This window comes from Phyllostomus discolor, chromosome 10 (genome assembly GCF_004126475.2).
Source record: "Phyllostomus discolor isolate MPI-MPIP mPhyDis1 chromosome 10, mPhyDis1.pri.v3, whole genome shotgun sequence".
In the NCBI taxonomy this organism is placed as follows: Eukaryota; Metazoa; Chordata; class Mammalia; order Chiroptera; family Phyllostomidae; genus Phyllostomus; species Phyllostomus discolor.
In genome coordinates this window covers 6,157,684-6,182,248 of record NC_040912.2, presented here as the reverse complement: position 1 = coordinate 6,182,248, position 24,565 = coordinate 6,157,684, and the positions used below count along the sequence as shown (strand labels likewise).

The 24,565-nt window shown below is 47.5% G+C and overlaps 1 protein-coding gene across 1 annotated transcript in view; it reads left to right on the top strand.

Annotated features, from left to right (window-relative positions):
• The first annotated feature begins 10,325 nt into the window (after positions 1-10,325).
• ANLN (anillin actin binding protein) overlaps positions 10,326-24,565 on the top strand; it is a 44,415-nt gene continuing 30,175 nt past the window's right edge. The window contains exons 1-7 of the mRNA XM_036010407.1: positions 10,326-10,609; positions 16,550-16,697; positions 17,993-18,322; positions 20,168-20,547; positions 21,666-21,887; positions 23,591-23,782; positions 24,304-24,411. Coding sequence (XP_035866300.1) covers positions 10,592-10,609; positions 16,550-16,697; positions 17,993-18,322; positions 20,168-20,547; positions 21,666-21,887; positions 23,591-23,782; positions 24,304-24,411 — 1,398 coding nt within the window. The 5' untranslated portion in view covers positions 10,326-10,591. The remainder of the gene's footprint in view (positions 10,610-16,549; positions 16,698-17,992; positions 18,323-20,167; positions 20,548-21,665; positions 21,888-23,590; positions 23,783-24,303; positions 24,412-24,565) is intronic.

The window sequence follows — 24,565 nt, the reverse complement described above, 5'->3', positions numbered from 1 at the left end:
AATTTAACTATCACAAATAGTGGATTAGCCCACATCTTATTCTGTCAGAAAAATCTTGGGAATGCCGTCTTCAAAATACGTGTATCTGGAATCCAGCCACTTCTCATTGTCTCCATTCTGGTTCAACCCAGCCCCATTCTTTGTCTGGATTAGAGCTAGAGCCTCCTGCATCCACTAGGATTCACCCCATGGCCTTTGTCGGTTGGGATTTGCCCTGCATGGAACTTTGTTGTGGGGGGCTGGTGGGACAGGAGCTCCTTCACTTCTTTCAGACTTAATCCAGATGTCACGTCTCAGTGAGGCCTTTCCTGGCCACTCAGTTTAAAGTCCCACTCCTTGCTCAGATTTCCTGTCCCCTTCTCTGCTTCATTTTTTTCCCCCTTAACACTTAACTTCATCTAATTTATTATATATTTTGCTGATTTGTCTTCTTGTCTGTCTCCACCCCTAGAATAAAATCCCTCCAAGTGCAATAATTTTGTGTGTTCACTGCTATATTTTCAGCATCTAGAATACTGCCTGGCACACAGTAGGTACTCAATAAATTATTTGCAAGTCAACAAATAAGTAGACAACCGAAAGGATGCATTTTCAATGATAACTCAGAGAAAATGGAATGATATAAAATGGGTGTGTAAAGAAAAACTCTTCAGGTTAAAGCACTTGATATAGTAATGAGCAATGAATCCTTTGCATTTATAAGAATAGTTATTCTTGCAACCTGCCCTAAGGAAAAAGGCTGTGAATGAACCTTGCATACCAAGCTTCTTTATATGCCTTCCTTAGCTTCCTTATACACCTCCAACTCAGAAACCCATTTTCCAAGTTTGCTATGAATGCATCTATTACTCCTGCACATTGCTAGTTTTTAAAGTCAATGTTTCTCAGAAATAAAGAAGACTCCTAGTTTTTTTCTGAGCCATATGTCAGCATCTATATAAAAAAATGTACTCTGAATGCTTTTACTAGAGCATGCTTAATCAGACTGTCCATTTTCATTATATTTTGAAGAAACCAAGATGTATTATTTTATTCATTCCTTTTATTTATATACAAAGCACACTGGGACTTGTACTTTTAGAGTACATAAAAGACACAATACTTATTCTCAAGACTAGCAGAGGAGGTTTTATGGTTTTATACACACACACAACGATGTATACCTCCTTCTTCAACATTCATTAAACTCAAGAATTCCAAACATAAACTGTCTGATGCCCTTGTCGTTAGCCCACCTAGAATATTATTTTCTTCTTTACTTCAAAATTATTTTTATGTTCACCCTACCAACATTTTCTTGTGGGTCACTCTGATTTCTACATATCTTTACTGATAAGTATTATATAAAGTTGTATATCCATTTAATAAAAGCATTTTAAAAAGATATTTTTTCCTGTACCATTTGGCAGTGAAGTACTCTTGCTAAAAAAAAATTAGTGAATACAAAGGGTTGATCTAATTTCTTACAAAACTAGTACTGTTATCAACTCCTTTTACCGCTCCCGCCTATGCAATTATTTATCCTCATCAAGCTCCATGCATCTGCTCTGTTAATTACTGATTCGTGCTATGCCTGCTTAGTATTTCCATTAGCACAGCAGCTGCAGCTGCCCACTTGGCTGCCTTTGAGTCTGCATTGTGTCTGCCTACTCACCAGAACAATGAACAATTCCATCTTTCTGAGAAACTTTCCCTTATACCTGTTTCCATATAAAGCATTAATACCAAGTCAAAAGAATTAATGGGACGATCCGTTTTCAAAGCACTGATTGCAAAATAAAGTTAAAAATGTATTAAAACTGACTTTCATAAATGATGTTTAGGGATGCACCTTCTTCCCTCTTTAAAGTTTTTCTAAACTCAAGTTCTGATAATAACCAAGAATACCTTAGAGGTATCCTACTGCAACACAGTACTTCCCTTTCCTGGTCAGTTTTGGTGCACTACCGACATTACACTGTGGATGATTTTGATTTCTGAATACCTTTAATGATGCTTTCCATTCAATTTAAATACAAAAATAACGGGAAAATGGTTATTTTAATAGAAATATTATTCTTTTACATGTGGTTGGATTTTTATGTTATGAATAAACAGCTTGAAGTTTTATTATTTTATCAGTAACTTTGTTTAGTTAACTCAGATGTTAATCTGTATATTTCATGTACATGTTGACATGGCAAACTATCCATAGTCAATGGAGTTTTGGAGTAATACACATGTGATCCAAACATCTCTGTAATAAGAGAGGGTTTTATTTTATTTTTTTAGAAAAAAAGACCAACCTCCTCCTTTTGAAAGACTTAGAACACATTTGATCATTTACTGTCAACTGGGGTGGGGGTGGGGTGGGTAAAAAAGACCAGGAAAGAGGAAGAGAGTGATGATGAGGGCTGGAGAAGGCTGCTGCTGAGCTCCCTAGTGCTGGCGGGGAGACAACCACGGTGAGATTTCACGCCCTACTGCAAAAGTTCAAGTTGCTGAGAACCAATCAAGCACATCATTTGCTGGAAACAGCACAAGTTCAATTTCTTAAGGAGAAGTTAGCTTAGTTACTTAAAAAATTAGAACAGTAAAATAATATTTATTTACTTTTAAATTCCAGCTGAGAATTGAAAAGAATGGGGGGAGGCGAAGCCTCAAGAGAAGACTTTCTTTCCTGTTCTGTTGGAGTCAGTTTATAACATTCTACGCCGTTCGAAATACATGCGTCGAGGCAAGTTTATCCGGAGCCCGCTGCTACACAAGAACAGACTCGAGTTGCCCGCCCCTCCGCCCCCAGACTCGATCAAGCATTAACAGGAGCCTTGGGCAAGTTGGCAACAACGTTCCTTCACTTAGACAAAAATCCAGGGAATAGTTGGTTTTGAGGCTTTAAAAAAAAAAAGAAATTGTCCTTGAAGCTTGAGAGCTTTCAGGGTGTCTGTACTGAGAATGGATGTTTTCAGTGAGTCTTTTCCGGGAGGATGAAAGCATTAAGAGGAAGCCCAGTAAGAGAATGCTTTCTGAGACCACCTCCGCCTTTGCACTTCAGTGAAAATGATCAGAACGGCACAGAAATCCTGGGACACACTGATATTTTCTATGTTATTTATTTACTTTTTGGAGAGAGGAGAAAGGAGGGAGAAAGAAGGGGAGAGAAACATGAATTGAATTAGTTGCCTCTCATCCTTGCCCCGCCCAGGGGCTGAACTGCGGCCCAGACGTGTGCACTGACGGAGAATCAACTGGCGACCTTTTGCTTTGCAGGACAATGCCCAAGTGACTAAGCCACAGCAGTCAGGGCGACACTGATCTTTAAAAAATAGGACATTTTGTTGTAAATTATTGGAGGTGGACAGGTATTTTTGAATCAGACAAAAACTACTGCCCGTCTTCATAATATTTGGAAGAAAACAAGATGCACATCCATTACCCCACAGATATTTATTCAGTGCCTACTACGTGCAAGACAAACCGTGATGACAAAGGCACAGCCCTGTGCTCAGGAGCTACCGATGGTGCACACACACCTGTGCGGACGTGAGGGACGTGCACCCACCAGTGCTTGGCACACGGCAGGGGTGCCCCGGTGAGTAAGTCCGATGGTCCTCCTGGAATGTACGTGACGGTGGGAGACGCAAACAGAAACCCGCCAAACACGTGATGTAACTGCAGACACAGACAGACAGGTGCGACGAAGTGCAGTACCTCAGGGCAGTATGCCAGGTGGAGACCTGGGTAAGACGGGGTCAGGAAGGGCCTCCCTGAGGACCAGTCACTTTTGAGCTGAGCGTTGAAGGGTAAGCGTCAGCCACAGGCGATTGGGAGCAAAAGCATTGTGGGTCATGGGAACTGCACAGCCGAAGCCCTGCGAGGGGAATGGTCTTGCCATGCCCTTTGGGGCTCCTGAAGGCCAGCACTGGAGTCCAGGGCGCTGGGGAAAAGAGGCAGAAGAGAGGTCTGGGAGGCAGGCAGGGGCCAGGGAAAGGAGTTTGGATTTCATTCTAAGAGCAACCAGAGTCACTGGTGGATTTTAAACAGGGCAGTGACATAATATGGTTTTTTTTTTTTTAAGGTTGTATTGGCTGCTCTGAGGACAATGCGTAAGAGGGTGGAGTGGCATCAGGGAAACCAGATAGGAGACCTTGTCAGTGCAGTGGGCCACGGGATGATGGCTTGGAGAGAAAGGAAGCTGTGGGAGAGAGAGAGGGAGGAGGCTCAGGGTAGATCTGGAGGCAGTGCTGGCCAGTAGGTTGGGTGTGCGGATAGAGCAGGAGGAGAAGAAGAAGGATTTTAACATGACCCCTAGGTGTGTGGGTCAGCCACTGTGTGGCTAGTGGTGCCGTTTATGGAAAGGGAGAAGATTGGGGAAGAAGAGGGCTGATGGGGAAACTCTACTTCGGAAATGTCAGGTTCAATGTGCTGGTTAGAGCCCAAGTCAAGATTTCAAACAGGAGTTTGCATACTAGAGTTTGGAGCTCGGGGAGGAGATCGTGGAAGGAATCAAGTTGGGAGCCATCTGTAGGCGGATGGTACTTGACGTCCACAGGACCGAAGAGACCACCTGGGAATGTGTGTGCAGGTAGACGGGCGTGGAATTTAGAGTTTTAGTCAGTTAGCAGTAAAGCACAGGAAGAGGGGCCCACAAAGTTTTATACACACACACACAGAGCAATGTGTACCTAACTATGTAACTATAGTGTGAGTGTGTGTATATATGTGTATATATGTAGCCTTTTTTCTGAACTGTTTCAGAGTTGCAAACAGGATGACTCTTTATTACACCTAAATACTTCACAGTATCTATGTACAGGGTGCGGCAAAAGCAGGTTACAGTTGTTTGCATGTAAAATAATACCTTAATAAATAATAACACGAGAATAAACTCTGTGTGTTGTGTACTTGCAACTGTAAACCTACTTTTGCCACACCCTGCACATATGTAAATATGTGTATATGTATGCACGTGTGTGTGGAGAGAGAGAGAAGGGGAGAGAATACAACACGTTTAGTAAAAGGTTAATATATTGGGAATTTGGTTGAAGGGCATCCTGGCATTCTTTGTTCTACGTTTTTCTCTCACTCTAATTGTATGTAACTTTTGCAACTTTAAGTCTGAAATAATATTAAAATAAATGGATGCAAAATAAATGGACACCTTGAGTCCTAAGGTGGAAAATGCCTTCACTACGGACTAGGGGGCAGATCTTACAGGACGTGATACACAGCTGGACTCGCATCTGGAGATCCAAAGGCTGGTAAGGCATCTGGGGGCGGGGCAGGGTGAGCAGCAAACCACGGATGTAGCAGGGCAGGGAGTGGCTGAGTTCTGTTCCCCGAATGTTCTCCTTGGCATTGAACGCTGAGCAAAGTGGGCAGAAAAGCCGTTGGCACAGAGCACAGGGGTGGAGTGGGAAACTGATAGAGAATTTGACAGGGATGTAAGTGGGTAAGAATGAAAGGATTCTGAGCAACATTAAAGGTCTGGTTGGCTGGGATACATCTGCAATGGAATTGGCTCAATGCTCAGCAGGCCAGGAAAAACAGAACAAGTAAAAGGTTGGGGACTGACAGGTTAAAGGCAGCAAGAAGGAGAAGGGGGCCAACAGACCGGTATTGAAATGATTCCCTTTGGGGCCTGGCTGAGTAGGGAGCAGGTAAGGCAGAAAGCAGGCTGGGGACCGTTTGGGGGAGGGGAAGGCCTGGAAGGGCCAAAGACAGGTTCTGGAAATCTTAGACTAATCACCATATTCTTGTACCCCCATCTACTATTTCAAGGGGCTGAGTTGGGTGATCCCTGCCAGCTCTTACTGGTTTTGTTTTTTCTTAATTCCCTTTTCTCTTGGCCTCCTTTTCGGACTGGCTGGAACTACTTAGCACATAGCCCCACGGAAAGGGCAAGATGGGAGGTCAGGACGAACGTGTGGCCGTGGCTACGAAGCACAAGCTATAAGGTCTAGTATTTGACCGAAGTTTGGGAAAGGACAGAGGACTGAAGGTTAGGGTAGGGGAGGTCACGGGTGCAGCAGGAGTGGGCAGCCGTGGGGAAAAGGATTTGAGATGACAAGCGGGAGGCCAGTTTGGAGGTTTGAAATCTTGGAGACGGGGCACTTCCCAAGTGTGGCCATACGTGTGGTGGAGAGAGGAGGCCAGTATGGTCGGGAGGCTCGAGGAACGGTGAGGTCGGGGAATGGGAGGCTGGGGTCACTGAGAATGCAACAGGAAGTACTTCTCGAGGGCCTATTCCTCGCCAGGTGTGACCGGTGCTGAAAGCCTAGGGTGGGGTCAGGCTCTGACAAGCAGGTAAGAGGAGAGTGATCGGGGCTGTCCCGGGGCCAAAACCTGGAAGGGTTAACGAAAGAGGAGAAAACCATGGTCTCAGAGTCCTGTACAAGGAGACACTTGGGAAGTGTCTGGAAGACAAAGAAGTTCATGGCGGACAGCAGTGGAGTACAACAAACCTTGTATGAAACTTGAGAAAATTTTATTTATTTTAATTTTTTTTAATTAATTTATTTATTTTTAGAGAGGGAAGGGAAGGGAGAGAGAGAGAGAGGGAGAGAGAGAGAGAGGGAGAGAGAGAGAGAGAAACATCAATATGGTTGCTGGGGGCCATGGCCAGCAACCCAGGCATGTACCCTGACTGGGAATCAAACCTGCGACACTTTGGTTCTCAGCCCGCGCTCAGTCCACTGAGCTACGCCAGCCACGAAGAAAATTTTATTTTTGATGGTCATTTAGATAAAGAAAATTAGATGTTTAAGAAACATTTGCCTCTGCTATTGTGTAATATTGAAGAGCTATTAAAATGTTAATGAGATCGTTAAAAATTTAAAAATAGGGTCTGTGACTATAGCTCTGACAAATCCAGATTTGGGAAAGTCAAGTTCTCAATATAGGAGTTACAGTGTGATAAGGACATAAAAGAATGCTTCCCCTTTATGCAAGGGTTTACTGTGGTCCTGTAAGTAGGAATTTGCTAGTGCCCTCATTAGCCACTTGAGAAAATGAAAAGGAAGTTAAAGCCATATTCGTTTTGAGAGTAGTCTGTTGAATCAAGGACCCATGCCTGTAGACGCATTGTTTTCTGGAAAAAGCACAACATGCTCAGAAAGCACAACCTGTTTTCATTCACTTTGGAACACAAAGTTTTAGTTCATTGATTAAGTTAGAAAAAAAAATATCTGATGCTAAGGACCATTAAAATGTAAGGCTAACTACCACGAACAGCAGAGATTGTGATAAATCAAATAGCCCTTTTCAGTAACACGTATATAATAACATCCTTTGATGGCTCTTGTGTCTTCATTATCATAAATACATAGAATAAGTGTCTCTTCAGCAGGTAACTTGAAGGAGAGGACTTGACTTTCATCTTTCTTCCCACTGCCTTATGGTTAGATCTTGTTTTTTTTTTTCCCCCGCTCCCTGTAAATGTATGGCATTGTATTACTTTGTGAATGAAGAGAATGTGTAAATGTATCTTGAAAAGTTAACTGTAAATATGTAACACCTGGAGTGTCCTTACCGAAGGAAGTGGTTCCGGACTTTGTGTAGCAAGTGCTGGGGAGGCGCTGGAGGAGCAGGCATGTTCTCATACTGCTGATTGGAGTCAAATTGTCACAATCATTTTCAAGAGCAATTTAGTTGTCGTTTCTGGCAATAACAGTGAAATATGTTTATTGAACTAATCCTCTAATTCCTAGGTATATTACTTTTGAGAAAGCTTTGCATGTGCATGTGAGGGGATGTAGAAATATTCGTGGCCTCATGGGATCTCGGAAATGAAAAAACTGGAAAGGAATGAAATGTCTATTAATAGGACAATGGATATATAAATTACAAGCACACTCATCCAATAGCGTACAGCAGTAACAATGAATGAAATGCAGCTGGAGCTATTAAGGAGGATGAATCTCATAAAGAGAACATTGAGCAAAAAAAATTGCAGAAAGATACGTACAGTGAAAATAAAATTTATGTAAAACTATACATTGTTATGGCTCTGTATGTAGATGTAATCTGAGTACGTACACGTCATGGGAACAATAAGCATGGAAAGCAGGACAGTGTTACCCCTGGGGCGGGGTGGGGGGGGGGGGTGGGGTTGGTGAACATGGTGCCAGGGAGGGACACACCGGAGACTTCAGTTACGAGATTATACATTTGATAAGCTAGGTGTTGGGTACAGGACGATCTGTTTTATTCACTACATTTTTTCTTTTGGTAGACTGGAAATATAATGATTTTTAAAAGGGGACAAGTAATTCTAGCTTATAAACTGAAGAATGAACTACCCAAGGGTACGGACGAAGTAAGGAGGCACACTAGCAAACGGTTTCAGCATCCCGAAGAGTGGAACCGAGGATGGAGCACAGTTTCTGGCATAGCAGGACTGTAACAAATTGTAGCTATTGTGGTGGTGGCTGCTGTCATCGTCGTGGTCACCATCATAGACATAGGGGGACTGTGAAGAAAGAGAAACTAAGTGTTCCCAGTAGCTAGATTGTACCACATGCTTTATTTGTCTTTTAGTCTTGACTACAATCTGGGTGTAAAGAATCTGAGGCGCACAGAGGCCAACGCCAAAAGGCACAAGACTACATAAATTCCTAATGACTCATTTTTCAGTGTTGTTTCAAACATACGCTCTCTCCCGCCAATATACACACTCTTTCCCTGTCTAGCACTTGAAAATAAATTCTAGCATCCCTTCTCTTTGGTTCATAAGTAGCATATTTTGAGTTAAATTTAATAACTCAATAGACCAAACCCATGGGTAGTGCTTTATTACTTATTACAGAATACTTTTTAAAAAAATATTTTATTTATTTATTTTTAGAGAGGGAAGGGAGGGAGATAGAGAGAGAAACATCAATATGCGGTTGCTGGGGGTTCTGACCTGCAACCCAGGAATGTACCCTGGCTGGGAATCGAACCTGGGACACTTTGGTTCCCAGCCCGCTCTCAATCCACTGAGCTACGCCCACTAGGGCTACAGAATACTTTTGTTATCACATTTTGTTTCTCTCTCAAGTTTTCGTTTGATCCTCCTAACCACTCTGAGGAAAGCAGGGCAGTTGATCATTCCTGTCTTATGGATGAGAAAACTGAAATCCAAAGAGGCTAAATCAGAGGTTCTTAACCCATGAGACCATAAACTCAATGAAATCCTATGTTAAATAGTTTATGACTGAATGAGTTTTTTTCTAGGTGGAAGGTCAATTTTAAATGTTTTCAAAGGCGTTCAGGACTCTCCCAAACGGTTTAAATGATTTGCCTAAAGGCACAGGGCACAGGGTCCTGGTGCAGCAAAGACCGTAAGCGATTTCCTCCCACCCCACAATGAGAATTCTTTGATTCTTTCCATTACAGCCTACAGAATCAAACTCCTAATTAGAGATATTATGGGTGAAATACTTTTTGTAATGTTTACTGATTGCTAAGGTGCCAACGTTATTAAATGTACCGAAACACCTCACCTGGGAATTCGGTTTGTTCAGCTGTTGGGCGGCCACTAATCTACAGGGTGTTACTTTTCAAACGAACAAATCAAGAGCTGTCCTGTTACAAACACGCCCTAACACAGACTTGCTAAGAAAGGAATCTGATACAGTAGCTATGTAACGTATTTTACAATTCTGGGTAATCTATAAAGAATAATTGTGATACATAGCTTGAGCTAGAGGTGGGAAGCGGACCATGAGCTGAGAATGGGATTTTCATTTCTCCTGAACCCCTTACCTAATGTCTCAACGTTTCCCAGATGTAAAAGAATGAATGAAAGTAGATCACTTTTCAGAATTCTTCCAATTCTACCATTGTTGCAATTGGATAGGATTTAAAATAGGAAGCGCAACAGTTTTGGGTATAAACTGTACACAAGGTTTGTTAGTGTTAGCCTTATTTTTCCAGTAAGAGAGGCCTCGAACGCCCAAGGTGCGTTACTACCGGCCACTAGTCCAAAGTGTCCGGGCCCCACTAGCCCTGCCCTTTAAGAAGGTCAGGCCCGCAGTCCCCCTCCGAGTGACATAAGGGTGGGCGGACAGAATGCCGCGGGAGGCCAAAGGTCCAGGGGAGTTGCAAACCCAAGGGCTCTCAATCCCGCATTTAGGAATGGAGGAATGCGGAACGCCCCAGCCCAGCCTGGGCCCAGGGATCGGTTTAAACCGGCGGGGGTGTGCGAGCCTTTTGAGGGTGGGGCTTCGGGCCCGGAGGCCGTCTGTGTGCCGGGAAACCTCCCTCCGGATCCCGGCGCCTGGGCTGTAGGATGTGGCTGCGCCTCGCTGGGAACCAGCTCGCCTGGCGGGGCCACGTGACCCGCCGACGGGGCGGGGAAAGGCGCGCCCCGCCCTGCCCCGCCCCGCCCCGCCCCGCACGCCTGCGCGCGGCTCCCGGCGCTGAAATTCAAATTTGAACGGCAGCCTGAGCCCGAGTCCGACACTGGAAGCTGCGGGGCAGAGGCGAGCAGGTTGGGAAGAGTCTCCCTGCCCCGGACGCCTTGTTTTCTCCAAGTGACACACCGAATCGGGGCTCACTTTTCTTTTTCTGAATTTCTGATAATCCCGTCTCTCCGTCGTCTCACAGTCGACACGCGAAGCCCGGGGCGATGGACCCGTTTACGGAGGTGAGAAACCTTGCGGGCGCCGCGGGACTTGACCCTTCCGGTCCCCTGCCCTCCTTTCGCACCCGGGGTCAGCCTCCCGGCCTGCCAGGCGGAGGGCGCGTGCGCAGAGCGTGCGTGCCGCGGCCGCGGGGGCCGCCGGAAGCCGGCCGGGGTTTTATGCTGATGAATGGCTGGGAGCAAAGTTTCCAGTCTGCCCTAAAGGGTGGTGGGGGGAAGCTTCAGGTCTGCCCTGGTTATTATTGGATTGCCTCTCTGGAGTGGAACCCTGTCCCCCCCAGAGTGAGGGTGGGGTCGGGAGGAACAGGTCCCACTGGAAGGGAAAGCGGGGACAACTTGTAGGGTGGGGTTGGGTGCCCGAGTGACTCACCGTTGTGTGTGCAACCGCCGCCTGGAAATGGAAATGGAAATGGAGTGGAACATGTTTGCGGGGTTCGTGCGACCCGCAGGGGGGCTGAGTGTGCATTTAAGGGCGCTGCCTTTGAAGTGACAGAGAGATACAATAAGCTGGTGCCTGCGACCATCGCATCTGTTCCCATGAAGCCAATAGCTCCTTCAAATTCCTTGCGCAAGGGTGAAGTTTCGTGTCCAATTGACATGTAAATTGAAAGGAAAAGTGCTAGCCAAAAGTGTACAAATCAAAGTTAGCAGACCACGATTAAAAAAAAAAGTAAAGAAACATTTTTATGTGTGCTTATGGGTAACTTCACAGCAGTGTTGAACTTACCTTTTGTAACTTGGAAGTTGAATATGGATTATTGTCTTTCTTACTGTGCGATTATTTCTCTAGTTTTGACTTCTTGTTGAGGACTTACGGTTCTTCCTCTTTCTTGAGGTGGTTGTGCAAGTTTCCAACGGTTATTTTTTGAGTTACTGCTTAGTGGACCTAAAATAATATCTCTCCATTAGATTAAAATGCTTAAATGTTGTGGGGAGGAGTAATTCTTTTTTTTTTTTGAACTGTAACTACAATTCTGTAAGTCTAAGATATTTAGAAGTTTCAACAATTAGAGTTTACTTGTTTTCAAACACAGTATTTATTTTTGTTTCACATTCCCAGTCATCTTGAGAGAAAACACATTCATTTGCTTGCCTTTTAAAAATTCTGACAAAAACCCAAAACACATTTTTGAATTAACCTCAGAATTGGGTTAGTCATGCACCGTAATTTTTACTTACATTGAAGTTAAGAAGGATATGTCTTTTTTAATGTTACTTAGCATGGGATTTATTCTATTAACCTGTTGTTCTGAATATTTGTTTTTATTCTAAGCGACTAACAGGAACAAAGCATTTTAAAAGTTGGCTGAGAGTTGTACTTCATTTTACACAAAAATGTCATCCTGAAGCAGTACAAATCTCAGTTGAAAGAGGCTTTATTTGAAAGAAAACTCATTTTATAGAGGGCTCAGAAAGATGTACTGTTTAATATGCAGGTTTGTATTATGAACAGTTAGGTCTGTTGCAGTTGGAATAAACAGCTTTGGCATCTTTTCCTTAATTGGTAATGGGTGAACTATTTGAATTGGTTCTGGCCAGTAGGTGCTTAATTACAGCATTCATAACATTTTTCGCAGAGTGGAATGAACTGGCACGGTTCCTTGTCCGAAGAGCATTGGAAGTCAGTTAGAATGACTTCCTCAATCAGCGCTTCTTACCAGAATCATAGCACACAGGAACTTACCTGAGAGAGAATTTTCTCAATTTTCTCATGCCATCCTACAAGCCTAGGAGAGATTTGAACTCATGACATCGACATCAAGGAACCAGGGCTTAATTCTCTTGGTAACGGTGGTTGAAGAAGGCCCCAGTGCTCCTAATCTCTCTTTTCCTTGGCCCTCCCTGCCATCCCTGGGGCTTTCTGGCACGCTCTTCTCCCTGCCTCTTGTGCCTGACTGACGCTGCTTCAGCCTCGTGCTCACCGTTGGGCTCCCCCTTCTTCGAGGGAAGATCCCCTCTCACAGCGCTTAGCTCACTTGCATTCTCCTCTGGACCTTGTTTCCGGCCAGAATGTGAGCTTCCTGGAGGTCGTAGGCCTGTTCTTCCCTATTTAGGGACATGTTTCCCTAACCTTAAGCAGGTCCTGTAATACTCTGCTGAACTAATTAATATAGGAGAGAGCCATTTGGTGCAGATTATTTTACAGTCAGGTAACTACATACACGCAGTAGCTGCTGGAACATGTTAGCAATGTTTTTTATCGTAGGAAATTTCAAATCACACAAAAGTGTAACTGCTCAGGCATTCGCCACCCAGCAACACTCTGTGTCCCCTCTCTAGTCTTTCCCACTGAGTTATCTGAAAGCAAATCCTAGAGGTCATATCATTTCCTACATAAAAAAAAAGGCCAGTGTCTTTCACAAAATGCTAAGGACTTTAATAAAAAAAATCAACATACCATTATCACCCCTACACGAATAACAATAGTTCCTTCATAGCAAGTCTTCTGCCAATGCTCAGATTTCCCTACTTGTCCTGTGCTTTTGCAGCCTGCTTGAATCAGACCTAGACAGGGTCCATGGGGCCATGTCTTTCTCAAGTTTTCCCCGGACCAACCAGAAGTAATGACTTCCCCTTGATTTGTGGACGACCCGGCAGGTTAAGCAGATGTTTATTATTAAGATCTGATATGAACTGTTAGCATTAGAAAGTCATGTTGATGGTATGGAATTAGTTCTCTGACAATGAGTTCTTAAAAAGCGATAGGATTTCGTCAAAGGACAGTTTATAGCAGAGTATGTAGGAGCCGGGCGCTGGAGCCTGGGTTTGGATTCCGCCTGCCTGCTCTTGGCTCTCCGGCCTATGGCTTGTTGCTGAACCTGCGCCTGGAGTTTTTCAGCTGGAAAACAGTAGTGAAAAACAGAACCTACCAAATAAGGTTTTTGTTTTTTTTTAGGTTTTGCAAATGACATGAGTCAGTGTGTGCAAACCCTGAGAGTACTTTATATCACATCCTACGTACGCGTTCGTGAGCATTCATGACGGTGGTCGCACCGTCAGGTGAATTTACAGCCATAAACTTACTGCTCATGACCTTGCTGTCACCCTCTTAGTGTGGAGATCCGCTCACCTCGCAGGTGAGGGTCATCCCGGTCCAGGACCAGCACGAGGGAGACGCAGGGCTGGGCGTGCCCGTCAGAACTCTCTGTGCAGGAACCCAGAGAGAGAGGCTGCCGTGAACATGCTTTGGGAAAGCATCACTTCTTGACATAAAAATGAACAAGCATGCCGTTAATGTTTTGATTGGCGTTTTCCTTATTTTCCAGAATTAAATGGAAACCTCTGTATTGACCTAGGAGAGGGTGCCGCTGGCACACATTGGAAATGATCAGTTAATTTCTGGTGTTGTGTCTACTCTGTTTAAGGAGGCAGGGGGAGCAGTGACACTTATAGAAAAAATTGTCAGCAATGATTCAACGTGGGTGTGGCAGAAATTGGTTAGGGGCTGTAAACTTCAGTTATCCTAGATTCCTGCCTGTGGAGTATCTTATTCCCTGGTTCTGTTAGTTATTGCAGTGCTTATTTTTTTATTCCTCTCCTATTTGAAGAAGGAATGTGCCTTATGAACAAAAGAACCCTTAAATTCCTGATACACTGTTATAAGGAAGGGCGACTTAAATTTATTGAGCTGTTGAATTCATACACATATCATTTCTTTTGAATTAATAACCTTTGGTACTTGTTTTTATTTTACAGGTTAGGGCACTTTTTCTTGATTACCTACTTTATTTTTAATCTTGAGATTTTAGATCCAAAGTAGACACTAGAACCCTTGTGTAAGTTTGAAAGGCGAAGCCACATTCTTTCGCTGTGACCCGCGCTCACAGTAACTGAAGCTGCACTGACTCACCAGGACTGGGGTGGAATGTGGGTGTGTCCTCGGTTGCAGCCTTGTCTTATCTGGGGAGTGACAGGTTTTACGGGGGTGGGGGGGAGTCACCAGACACACTCGTTTGTGTAACTGTCACTTTGGAGATTGTGGAGGAGCTCTGTTTGGAGAAGGAAGGCCTTGTGCTTTGGGAGGCACGTGGTTCGCAGATCACCCTTCAGTGCCGGCGTGGAGATTCAGTGTCCCTGGGAATGAACTTGATGTTCGAAGTGGTCCCTGCGGAGGGGAGATGCCTCCCTCCCAGCTGAGCTCATGCTTCTGGTACACACTCAGAGGGATTTTTAAAAACTGATGTTCTGTTTTAATTAAGGCAGTGAAAAGGCCAGATGGAATTTCATTTCTGAGCCGGCTCAGTGCTGTGTCTGTGCTTGCAGGGCTGTGTATGAGCTCCAGCCAGTGATCTGCATGCCTGGCCCCGCCCCCAACCCAGATGGGGGCCTGTGGGGGGAATGATTGCTTTACAGGTGTCCGTGGTTTTTTTACTGGCTGCTTCAAGCAGGAGTTTCAGTGGTCAAGGCAAGGAAAGAGTAATCGTGATTTTGTGGAATGGCTAAGATTTCAGCGTAAAACTTTTATATTGATATTTAATTAAAGAAAACATGATGATTCTTTAGGTTTTTTTTCTCTTAAGAAGTGCTTTGTGAGCCCTGGCTGGCGTAGCTCAGTGGATTGAGCACGGGCTGCAAACCAAAGTGTCGCAGGTTCGATTCCCAGTCAGGGTACATGCCTGGGTTGCAGGCCACGGCCCCCAGCAACCGCACATTGATGTTTCTCTCTCTCTCTCTCTCTCTCACTCTCACTCTCACTCTCTCTCCCCCTCCCTCCCTTCCCTCTCTAAAAATAAATAAATAAAATCTTAAAAAAAAAAAAAAGAAGTGCTTTGTGTTTTCAAAGGCCTGATACGTCAGCTGTCTCCTGCTGTTTCCCGCCACCCCAGGTCTTAGCGGCTGCATTAGTTTTGCTGCTGTAATAAATCACCTCGGGCTTGGTGGCTCAAGGTCACATGTCCCTCTTCTGCAGGTCAGAAGTCTGATGGGCTTGACTGGGTTAAAATCAAGATGTTGGCAGGTCTCCTTCCGGAGGCTCTAGGGGAGAATTTACTTCCTTGCCTTTTCCAGCGTCCAGAGGCCATCTGTACTTCTGGGCTCCTGTCCCCTTCATCTGTGCTGACAGCCACCCGTTACATCACTCTGACCTCTGCTTCCGATGTCACGTTTCTCTGACTCTGACTTTCCTGCCGCTCCCTTTTCCCTCACAAGGGCTGTTCAGCTTACGTTGGCTCATTTAATCCACTCCGGATCTCAGTTATTTACTTAATCACACCAGCAAACTTCCTTTAGCCAAGTAGCATATCCGTAGGTTCAGGGCATTAGGATTTGAACATCTTCGCGTGACCATTATCCTGCCCACTTCCCTTAGCGCCTAAAGCACCGACAACGCTGGTTCTCACAATTCAGTGTTAGGCTCACGTGGGCTGTGCTCCGGTCGGTCTCCCCAGGGGCCACGCAGGAGCTTGCAGTGACCTGGCAGGCAGGTCATCTGGGGCCGGATGGGCTAACATGGCCTTACTCCCGTGTCTGGTGGTTGATGTCCCCTGAGCAAGGGGTCTCCAGCAGGCCAACCTGTGCTCCTTCGTGGGCGGCAGTGCTCCTAGGGAGGGAGAGTGGAAACTGCAAGACCTCCTGAGGCCAGGGGTTGGAAGTCACAACACTACGTCCCCTCTGCCACATTCATTGGTCGGAGTGTATCATGAGGCCAGCCCCGTTCAGGGGTGTGGAAGCAGATTCTGCCTGTTCATGGAAACAGAAAAAAAAACCATGCCCATTTAAAGTCTTATGCTGCTAGCTAGACTCCCCCTTTCATGTTCATATCACACCTGTAGTAATTTTGACATTGGCATGCTGCTCATTTAGCAGATCTTGACTCAAATTGCGTAGGATTCCACTTTTGAAATGTATTTAACTGTTTCCCTACGTGGCAACTGGTGATTTTAGAAGGCCCCTGGAGTTCTGTGTGCCTTTGACTAACCTGCGTTTTAAATGTCACATGTGTAGAAACTGCTCGAGCGCACCCGTGCCAGGCGAGAGAACCTCCAGAAAAAGCTGGCCGAGAGACCCACGGCAGCGCCCAGGTCTGGGGCTCCCGCCAAGCGGGCCCGGCAGCCGCTCGCAGAAGCGAGTAACCAGCCGTCTGGGGCGGAAGGTAAGACTGTGCGGAAAAGCAGAATCCGCCCGTTTTGAAGGAGGGGAGCCCCCGGTCCCTGCAGTCCCTGCATCGTGCGTGTGGGAGGGTCCAGGTCCTGGGGAGACGCGAGCCAGAGCCCCTGTGGGAAGGGCCGGCCTTCTCTCCCAGTGCAGGGTGGCTGCTCGTGTGGGGCCTAGACCCTGCTGGGTGAGGCAGGGGTTTTCTGTTTTCTGCTTTTTATTTTTTTAAATATTGTTTTTAAACAAATATTTCAAAATCATTGGTTGAACTTTATTTTTCTCAATCCAAAATTGTTCTTATTAACCCCCCAAGGGAAGACAGTGCAGGTGCAGGGGAGCCCTCCTGCTGGCGTGGGGGCGGGGTTGTCTGCTGGAGCATTCTGCCCTCTGGCCTGCCAACCGGCCCCCTGGTGCTCGGCCGGGAAAACAGGCCGGGTCCCGCCCAGGGTCTTCTGTCTTCACTGTGACACGGGTCCCTCCAGTCAGGTGGTGTGTTCCGATGGTGGCACCTGCCTTTTGATGCTGACATGGAGGCATTTACTGTTTTACAGAAGAACTGAAATTTAGAGAACTCTGTATTTCCGAGTGGTATTGCATGCTAAAACAGAAACACTTCCACGCAATGATCAGAGTAGTTAATGGAGAGCAAACGCGCTGCAGAAGGCTGGGGAATCTCAGGATGTCAGCTCAGTGAGATGGGGGTTGGGAAGGGCGGCCCTGCCCTGTTGCCCGCACCGCGTTGGTCGCTGCTGGAATGAGGGCCCTTGGTCAGGCCAGCGGTGGACCAGCCACTTGTAAAGTTCACCGTCCCCCTCTTTTAAAATGCTGATTTTTCAGGAGACATATGAAACTCATTCTCGGGTTGGAATAATATGCCTTATATTCAGATAGCTCCTTTTTATTGTAGAAGTTCAACAGCTTGACTTCTCTGAAAAGCAGGTGGCTGGGGTGGAGGGCCTGTAAGGCCCCTGGGCCGTTTCTGTGCGACGCACCTGTGCTTCCCCGCGGCCCTGAACTGCGTGACACGTTATGTGTGCACCCTCAGAGTGTTCCTTGAGTTTCTTTTCATTCCGATGTTTTAAACCGTCAATTATGTTTTCTTGAAAAGAAATCTCTCATATTAGATTTCTAAGTCACAGAAAGAAAGTAGAATTGTACGTGTTTCTTGTGAGTAAAATCTTTTAAAGGCTTGGAGGAGCACGAGGTGTTATTAATTTGTTAAGTACTTGTGGCAGGTTGTCCGTGCTGTAAGATAGCGTGGGATTTTGAGTTTCCCCCTCTTTTTTAATCCAGAGAAGTCTTGCACAAAACCGTCGCCATCAAAAAAGCGCTGCTCCGACAACACTGAGGTGGAGGTTTCTAACGTGGAAAATGAACAACCCGTCGAGCCAGCTCCTGCCGGACCTTGTTCTCCGAGTCCCGTGTCCCCTCAGGCACGGCCGCAGGCGCCAGCCCCAGCCAGCGGGTCCCCGCCCGCCACCCAGGCCTCTCTGCTTGGCCCGAGACGAGGGCCGGACGCGGGACCGGAGGCGACGGCGGGTTCCTCGGTGAAGACGCGGATGCAGAGACTGGCAGCCCAGCGGCGCCACTGGGCTGAGCAGGAGGACGGGACGGGGACAAACGGTAGGGATGGTGTGGCCCCTGATCCGGGTCAGTGAGGGTCCGCGGGCAGGGAATGCCGGGACTGTGTTTGTGGGTTCACACAAGAAGGTGCACGCTGTTGTGTTGTCTGTGCCCCGGGACCCGTCTCCTGTGAGTGGTCCGGGTGCCGTCGGGTGTTGGTCAGGCGGCGGCTCTCGGGGCAGCAGGCGATGGGGCTCCTGTGCTCCTGGCGCCGTTAGCCCCGCTGACCTTCGGCTCTGTGTGCAAGACGTCCCGCAGTGTGGGGCGACCGAGTGAACTTGAGCGACTGTGGTGTGCGGTGCTGTTGAATAGGGGAGGGAGAGAGCTCTCAAAAGCAAACTACTGAGCACCTACAGAGTGGGTTACTCCTCGGCCGAGGTGCCGGGAGCAGGTGGCGCGACCCCATCTGCACCCTCCTGGCCCGTGGTTGGGTGGGGAGCCTGGGGGCGGATGGGCAGCCACGCAGCAGGGCTGTTGGTTCTGTGATCAGTTTATCTGCCTCCTACCTTGTTGCAAAAAATGCCTCACAAAATATTGTCACAAATGAGTAAGTAAGGAAATCAGCGTGAGGAGAGGGAAAAAGAAAGCGAAGGCTGAGGTTAGTGTATTCATGACCGGCCGTAAGGTCCTCCTCCTTGCTAGAGAGGGCTCTGAACTTGCCAGCAGCCCCTGGAAAGAGACAATCTGTTGGCTGCGAGACCAGTGTTTACAAGATAAAAGCGGAACTCATCATTGACGTCACACAGGGAAGCAAGTGCAAGGCCTGCAGAGTGTGTCCTGGCATCTGGTGACAAAAGCAAACGCAACCCCCCCCCCCCCCCCCCCCCCCCCCCCCAGGCAGGCGCGGTGAGCTGAGTGGCGAGCGAATGTTGTGCAGGCAAAGAGGGGCAGTAGCTGAGAGGGTGCACGTTGATGAGACGAGGTTCGTGTCCAGTTTTAACATGAGAGGGACAGGCGCATACTCACGCGCAGAGGACACAGTGTGGACGGAGGAGGAGGGGTTGTTTGGAGCAAGATCCCTGAGAAGTTTGGGAGGGGCAGAATCGCAGCTCCAGGGGGAGGTGTGAACCTCGGACAGTAGGAGGGGTGCCCTCCTGTGGTCTGAGTTTGTGGAAGAGCAAGTGTCGTGACCTTTGACTTCCCTATCAGTACATACAGTGTTTATGCTTGCAGACCCCAGTCCTTCACAGTGTAAGTATTCCTTATTTGAAATTTATCTCCAAATGAAGATAAACCAGAAAACCTTTCTAGTCCAACCCTGTGCTATCCAGTACCATAGCCACTGGCCATATGTAGTTTTTAAGACTTGAATTAATTAAAATGAAATGACATTAAGCTTCTCCATTGCTCTGGCCGCATTTTGAGTGCTCACTGGCCACGCGTGGCTGCTGGTCACTGTACTGGACAGCACCGAGAGGACATGTCCAGCATCACAGGAAGCTCTGTTGGACAGCACCGTGGTCCAACTCATCTTGACAACCAGGAGTTCCCATGGACCACACGATCTTAGGTTGCACAGTGAGGTTGCGCAGTGTTACAGCACCACACATCCTAAAAATGTAACCCGAGTGTATGCTATCTTATAGCATTCAAAATCCACCAAAGAGTTGGAGAAAAATAGGTGTAACAAAGTTTCATTTTTCTTTTTGATTTGGAGTAAGTAGCATCTGATTTGAAATGATACTGTCAAACTTCAGCAGGTGGTACTTGCGTGCGTGAGAGCTTTTGACTAGTTCTGGGACCTCTTCGCCTCATTTAAAAATGCCGACCCGGTGATCCTGGTGTTCCCACACGCAGGCGCCTCTTGCCCACGGGTGTTAATTATTTCCCTGCAAACGTTCGCAGGCGATGTCCCCGGAAGCCCGCTCACCGCAGCCGCGCCCGCAGAGGACAAGGCGGCCTCCCCGCCCAGACCGTCGGAAGCCTCGGCGACTCCGATCGGGAGAAGGGGCCGTCTGGCCAACCTTGCCGCGGCCATTTGCTCCTGGGAAGATGATGTCAGTCGCTCATCTGCAAAGCAGAGCAGCGCCCAGGGACAGCCTGGTACCACTTGTTTACCCACCGCTTCCTCTGCCAGCGGAGCATCTGCTGGGCTCAATAGCCGCAGTGTGAAGCAGGAAGCTACATGCTGCTCCCCGAGGGATGGCCATGCCTCTCGGAGCAGAGGCCCGGCCTGGAGAGCTGAGGGCGCGCCTTTGATCAGGGTCGCAGCTTCCAGCTCTGTGGTAAGGAGATGCAACTTCGTTGGTTTCTTTTTCTTTTTTTCCCTTCTTTCGTTTTTTGTTCTGTAAATACAATTTCAAGTACAGAAAACCTTCCCTTTTGTTATGAGGGCTAATGTATATTTATGTGCAGGTATGTGTTTTTGTCACATACCCACAGTGTTTATGTGCGGTTTTAGATTACTGGTTTCTTAGAAAGTGGAAGCCATCAGTTTGGTACCCAGTTCCCGGATAAGAGGGTGGTTAACAGCCAGTGCCATTCCACGGTCAGTGATACGAACCCGTGGAGCCCCTTCTTTGTCCTCAGGGAGAACACTGAGAATCCCTTTCTGCACTGGGATGCTTGATGCGTATGGATAAGGGGGAGGCAGGAGATATTTCTGGAAACTGGCAGGTGTGGTTACCAGGCGGCAGTTGTCATTGGTGGCTACGGTACTTTCACTGTCTGCATCCTTTTGAAAGGTTCCCCTGCGCACGCACAGTTTTAAAAAAAAATCTTAAGAAACCAAAAAAATGAAGGTGTGCTCCCGAGCACCGTCTCTCCCTGTGGGGCTGGGTTTGGGGTCAGCCCTGGGCGCGGCCCTGGCCCTGCCTCAGGGTTAGCCATGTAGCTTCGGACACGTCACTTCGTCCTGCAAACCAGGACCGGGCTCTGGGGACGGTGACGTGAGAGAGTGTGCACGGAGCACCGCGTGTGACTGTGACACGTTTTGTTAAAATAATCCTGACTTAGTGAAAACACAAAAAATATATAATTTGGTCTGACACAGTTACAATGTATAAACGTACTAGTGTGATACTATGAAAGAAATTGGTTTTTAAAACAGTGAGTGACTCTGCTCCTCATGCTAAGTTAGCCGTCAGTATATTATGCAGACTGAACTGAATACTCTGAATTACAGTGTTTTCTGAATTATACTCTGAATTGTAGTGTTTTCCCAGTTGTTGTTTTTTTTTTTCCCCCAAATGTTTCTTGTGGGTTTGATCTATCAGATAGCAAGACCGTTTCTTCATGAGTTTACGTGAAGGCTGCCGAGCCCAGAGGATTTGGGTGGTTTTGTTAAGGGGCTGTGTTTAGATAGTGTGAGTTGTTGTTTACCCGAAGTATTACTGCGTTTCAGAAAGCCCCCTCCCCTGTGAAGTCTGCTGCGCCCATCCCGGATGCCAGAAGTCGCGAGGTCCAAAGTCCCGAGCGGCGTGAGAAAGCTCCGGCCCGTCCCCTGGACACTGAGGTGTTGAGGCCGGTGGAGAGGTCAGCTGTGCCCCCGACGGTGCCGCCCGGAGAAGCATTAAGTAGAGAAGGTCGTCTGCAGCCTCCGTTGAAGGACAAATCTACAACACCAGGTTATGCATTTTTTAAAAATCTGAAGTTCCTGCTGATTGTTTTCAGGGTTTCTGTTCTCAGCATTAGACGTCGGTTGTGAATGGTACACAGTGTCGGTTGGCCAGAGCAGGTGCCGGCTGTGTCAGAGGAGACGTCTTCGGGGGCGGCAGCTTTAGTTGGTAGGACAGGCACGCACCAGCACAGACTCTCCCAGACGCTGGCCAGAGTGTTTCACCTGGCACATCGCGGCAGCTCAGGCACGCTTTTCTCTCAGAATGACTGTGCCAGGTACTTTCTCCTGCACTTTTTGGTGTGGACAGCACATGTGCAGCTGGACGTGGTGTTGTACGGGCAGCGTGGAGAAATTCTCGCCACCAGGTGTGGGGGGCAGCGCTTCTCATCGTCGCTGTGAAGGCGCCCCAATAGCAAGGGAGGTGGATGTGTACACCCATGGCTGCACCCCCAGTTGTACTGTGTGTGTGCTGTGTGTGAGGGTGTGCACATGAGCACATACAGGGTTACCTTCTTTGTGGCCTGGGCACCTACCCCAGTGCCTACCCCGGCACGGTGCTGGTGAGAAGCACGGGACTCAAAGCGTGGGGACAGCGGTTACTCCACACTCCGTTCTTTCTCATCGGAATTGCTTCTAAATTTTAACTTTCTGAAAACTCATTTCTCCAGAACCCATAGTCCATCCTGAAAGGGAAGCAGACAGAGAGATGGGGGTGGGGAATCCACTGGTTATGGGCTGGATGGAAGCCAGCAGTCAGTTTCCAGATGAGCCAAAAGGAGAATTGGAAACAAGAGCAAAATCCCAACATGGAGAAGGATTAGTTACTTCCAGTTTCTTAAAGATTTAGGGCACAGAGAGGAATGCCTAGATAAGAAGCATCCTTTTTGTTGTTCAGGGCCTGGAAGATGTTTAATTTACATTTCTTTGTATTGTTAATGGACTCCAGGGACCTGTGAAGTCTTCACACTGTGGCTGTCATTCAAACTCTGCCCTTCACCTGTTCTTGCAAACCCGGTTTTACTGGGACACACCAGGCCCTTCGCAGGCTGACTGCTCTCCTGCCTCAGAGCGGAGCTGAGTCGTGGCGGTGGCCGCATGTTCTGCGAAGCCCAGGTGCTCCCTGCTGGCCCTCCACAGGGGCAGGCTGCCGGTCTCTGACGCAGGCAAAGCTGCGTGGACGCGGCGCGAGCCTCGCACCCTCCTGACATGGGAGCCTGTCTTGTTGGCTCTGCCCCGCTGCGCCCCACGTCGGCTTAGCTCCTGGGGTGTCACGTCAGGGTTCTTAAATGCAAGATAAAACAAGGTGGGCTGTGGACATAAAAGTAGTCGGGTTTTCGTGGCCAGGACACTTGGTAGTTGAGGTATGTTATTGATGCCTACACAGTCAGTTTCCACTTGTTGGGGTTCTGGTCGATCATTGTGTTTAAGGGTTTTCTAACACCCACTGTCCGTTCATTCCACCTTAAAAATAACTTTTTTTTTTAAAGAACTAAGTCCTATAATTAAATTTTAGGGCATGGAATTAAATAGTATGGTAAAAAGTAAGAAAAAACCTTTAAGCTATTTTTGTATTGTTTACTTTCTGAATGAGTATTCCTAGTAGATAGATTCAAAGCATCCTGGAGCTGTCCTGGGTTTCGGAGCCTTTGCCAGAGACCCCCTCGCGGTCACTGGTTCCGAGTGGCCTCCAAAGACGTGCGTTTTCTGTCGTTGGGGCAGGAGTCAAGCCTTTCCTGGAGCGCTTCGGAGAGCGCTGCCGGGAGCGCAGCGGAGAGAGTCCGGCCCGCCACGCGCCCCACCGGGCCCCCGTGGTCACGCCAAACACAAAGGCCATCCAGGAGCGGCTGCTACAGCAAAACACGTCCTCCCCCACGACCCACGTGGCGCAGCGGCTCAAGCAGGTACGGCCCACGGCCTCTGACGTCACCCGCTGCGTGGTCTCGGCAGAGGGTTTGGTCTGTGCAGACCACATTGTGCATTCTCAGAGCAGCCCTTCTGACCGAGGCGAACAGCGTCTTGAGTCTCCGTATCGTGTTTCAAATTAGAAATATTATTGTCCTGTATTCCATGCATATTGTGATTTTTTATCTTTTTTTAAAAATAATTAAAAAAAATTCATTCAGTTATTTCAGACAGAGGGGAAGTGGGGGAGAAAGAGGGAGAGAAACATCAATGTGTGGTTGCCTCTCACATGCCCCCTACTGGGAACCTGACTTGGCCAGTTACCCAGATATGTGCCCTGACTGGGATTTGAACCGACGGCCCTTTGGTTCACAGGCCGGTGCTCAGTCCACTGAGCCACACCAGCCAGGGTGATTTTTTTAATCTTAACATTGAAGACAAGCAACGTTAGTAGAGTTTGGATGTTATTCTTAAACACACTATTGGCTCTCATGTAAAACAGAGCTTTTGATGGTTTCAGGAACGGGAGAAAGAACTAGCATGTCTTCGTGGCCGATTTGAAAAGGGCAATTTATGGAGTGCAGAAAAAGTCGAGAACTCGGGGAGCAAACCGCTGGAAGCCAAACAGGTAACAAAAACGAGAAAGAAGAGTGAGCTCAGCACCAGTGCTGGGGTCTCACGGTGCTGCTGTGTGGCACACAGCTCTGCAGGTGCTTTCCTGTCCGGTCGGCTCTGCCGCCGTCCCTCCCCGAGCTGCTTGCGTGTCCGTGCCAGCGCCGCTC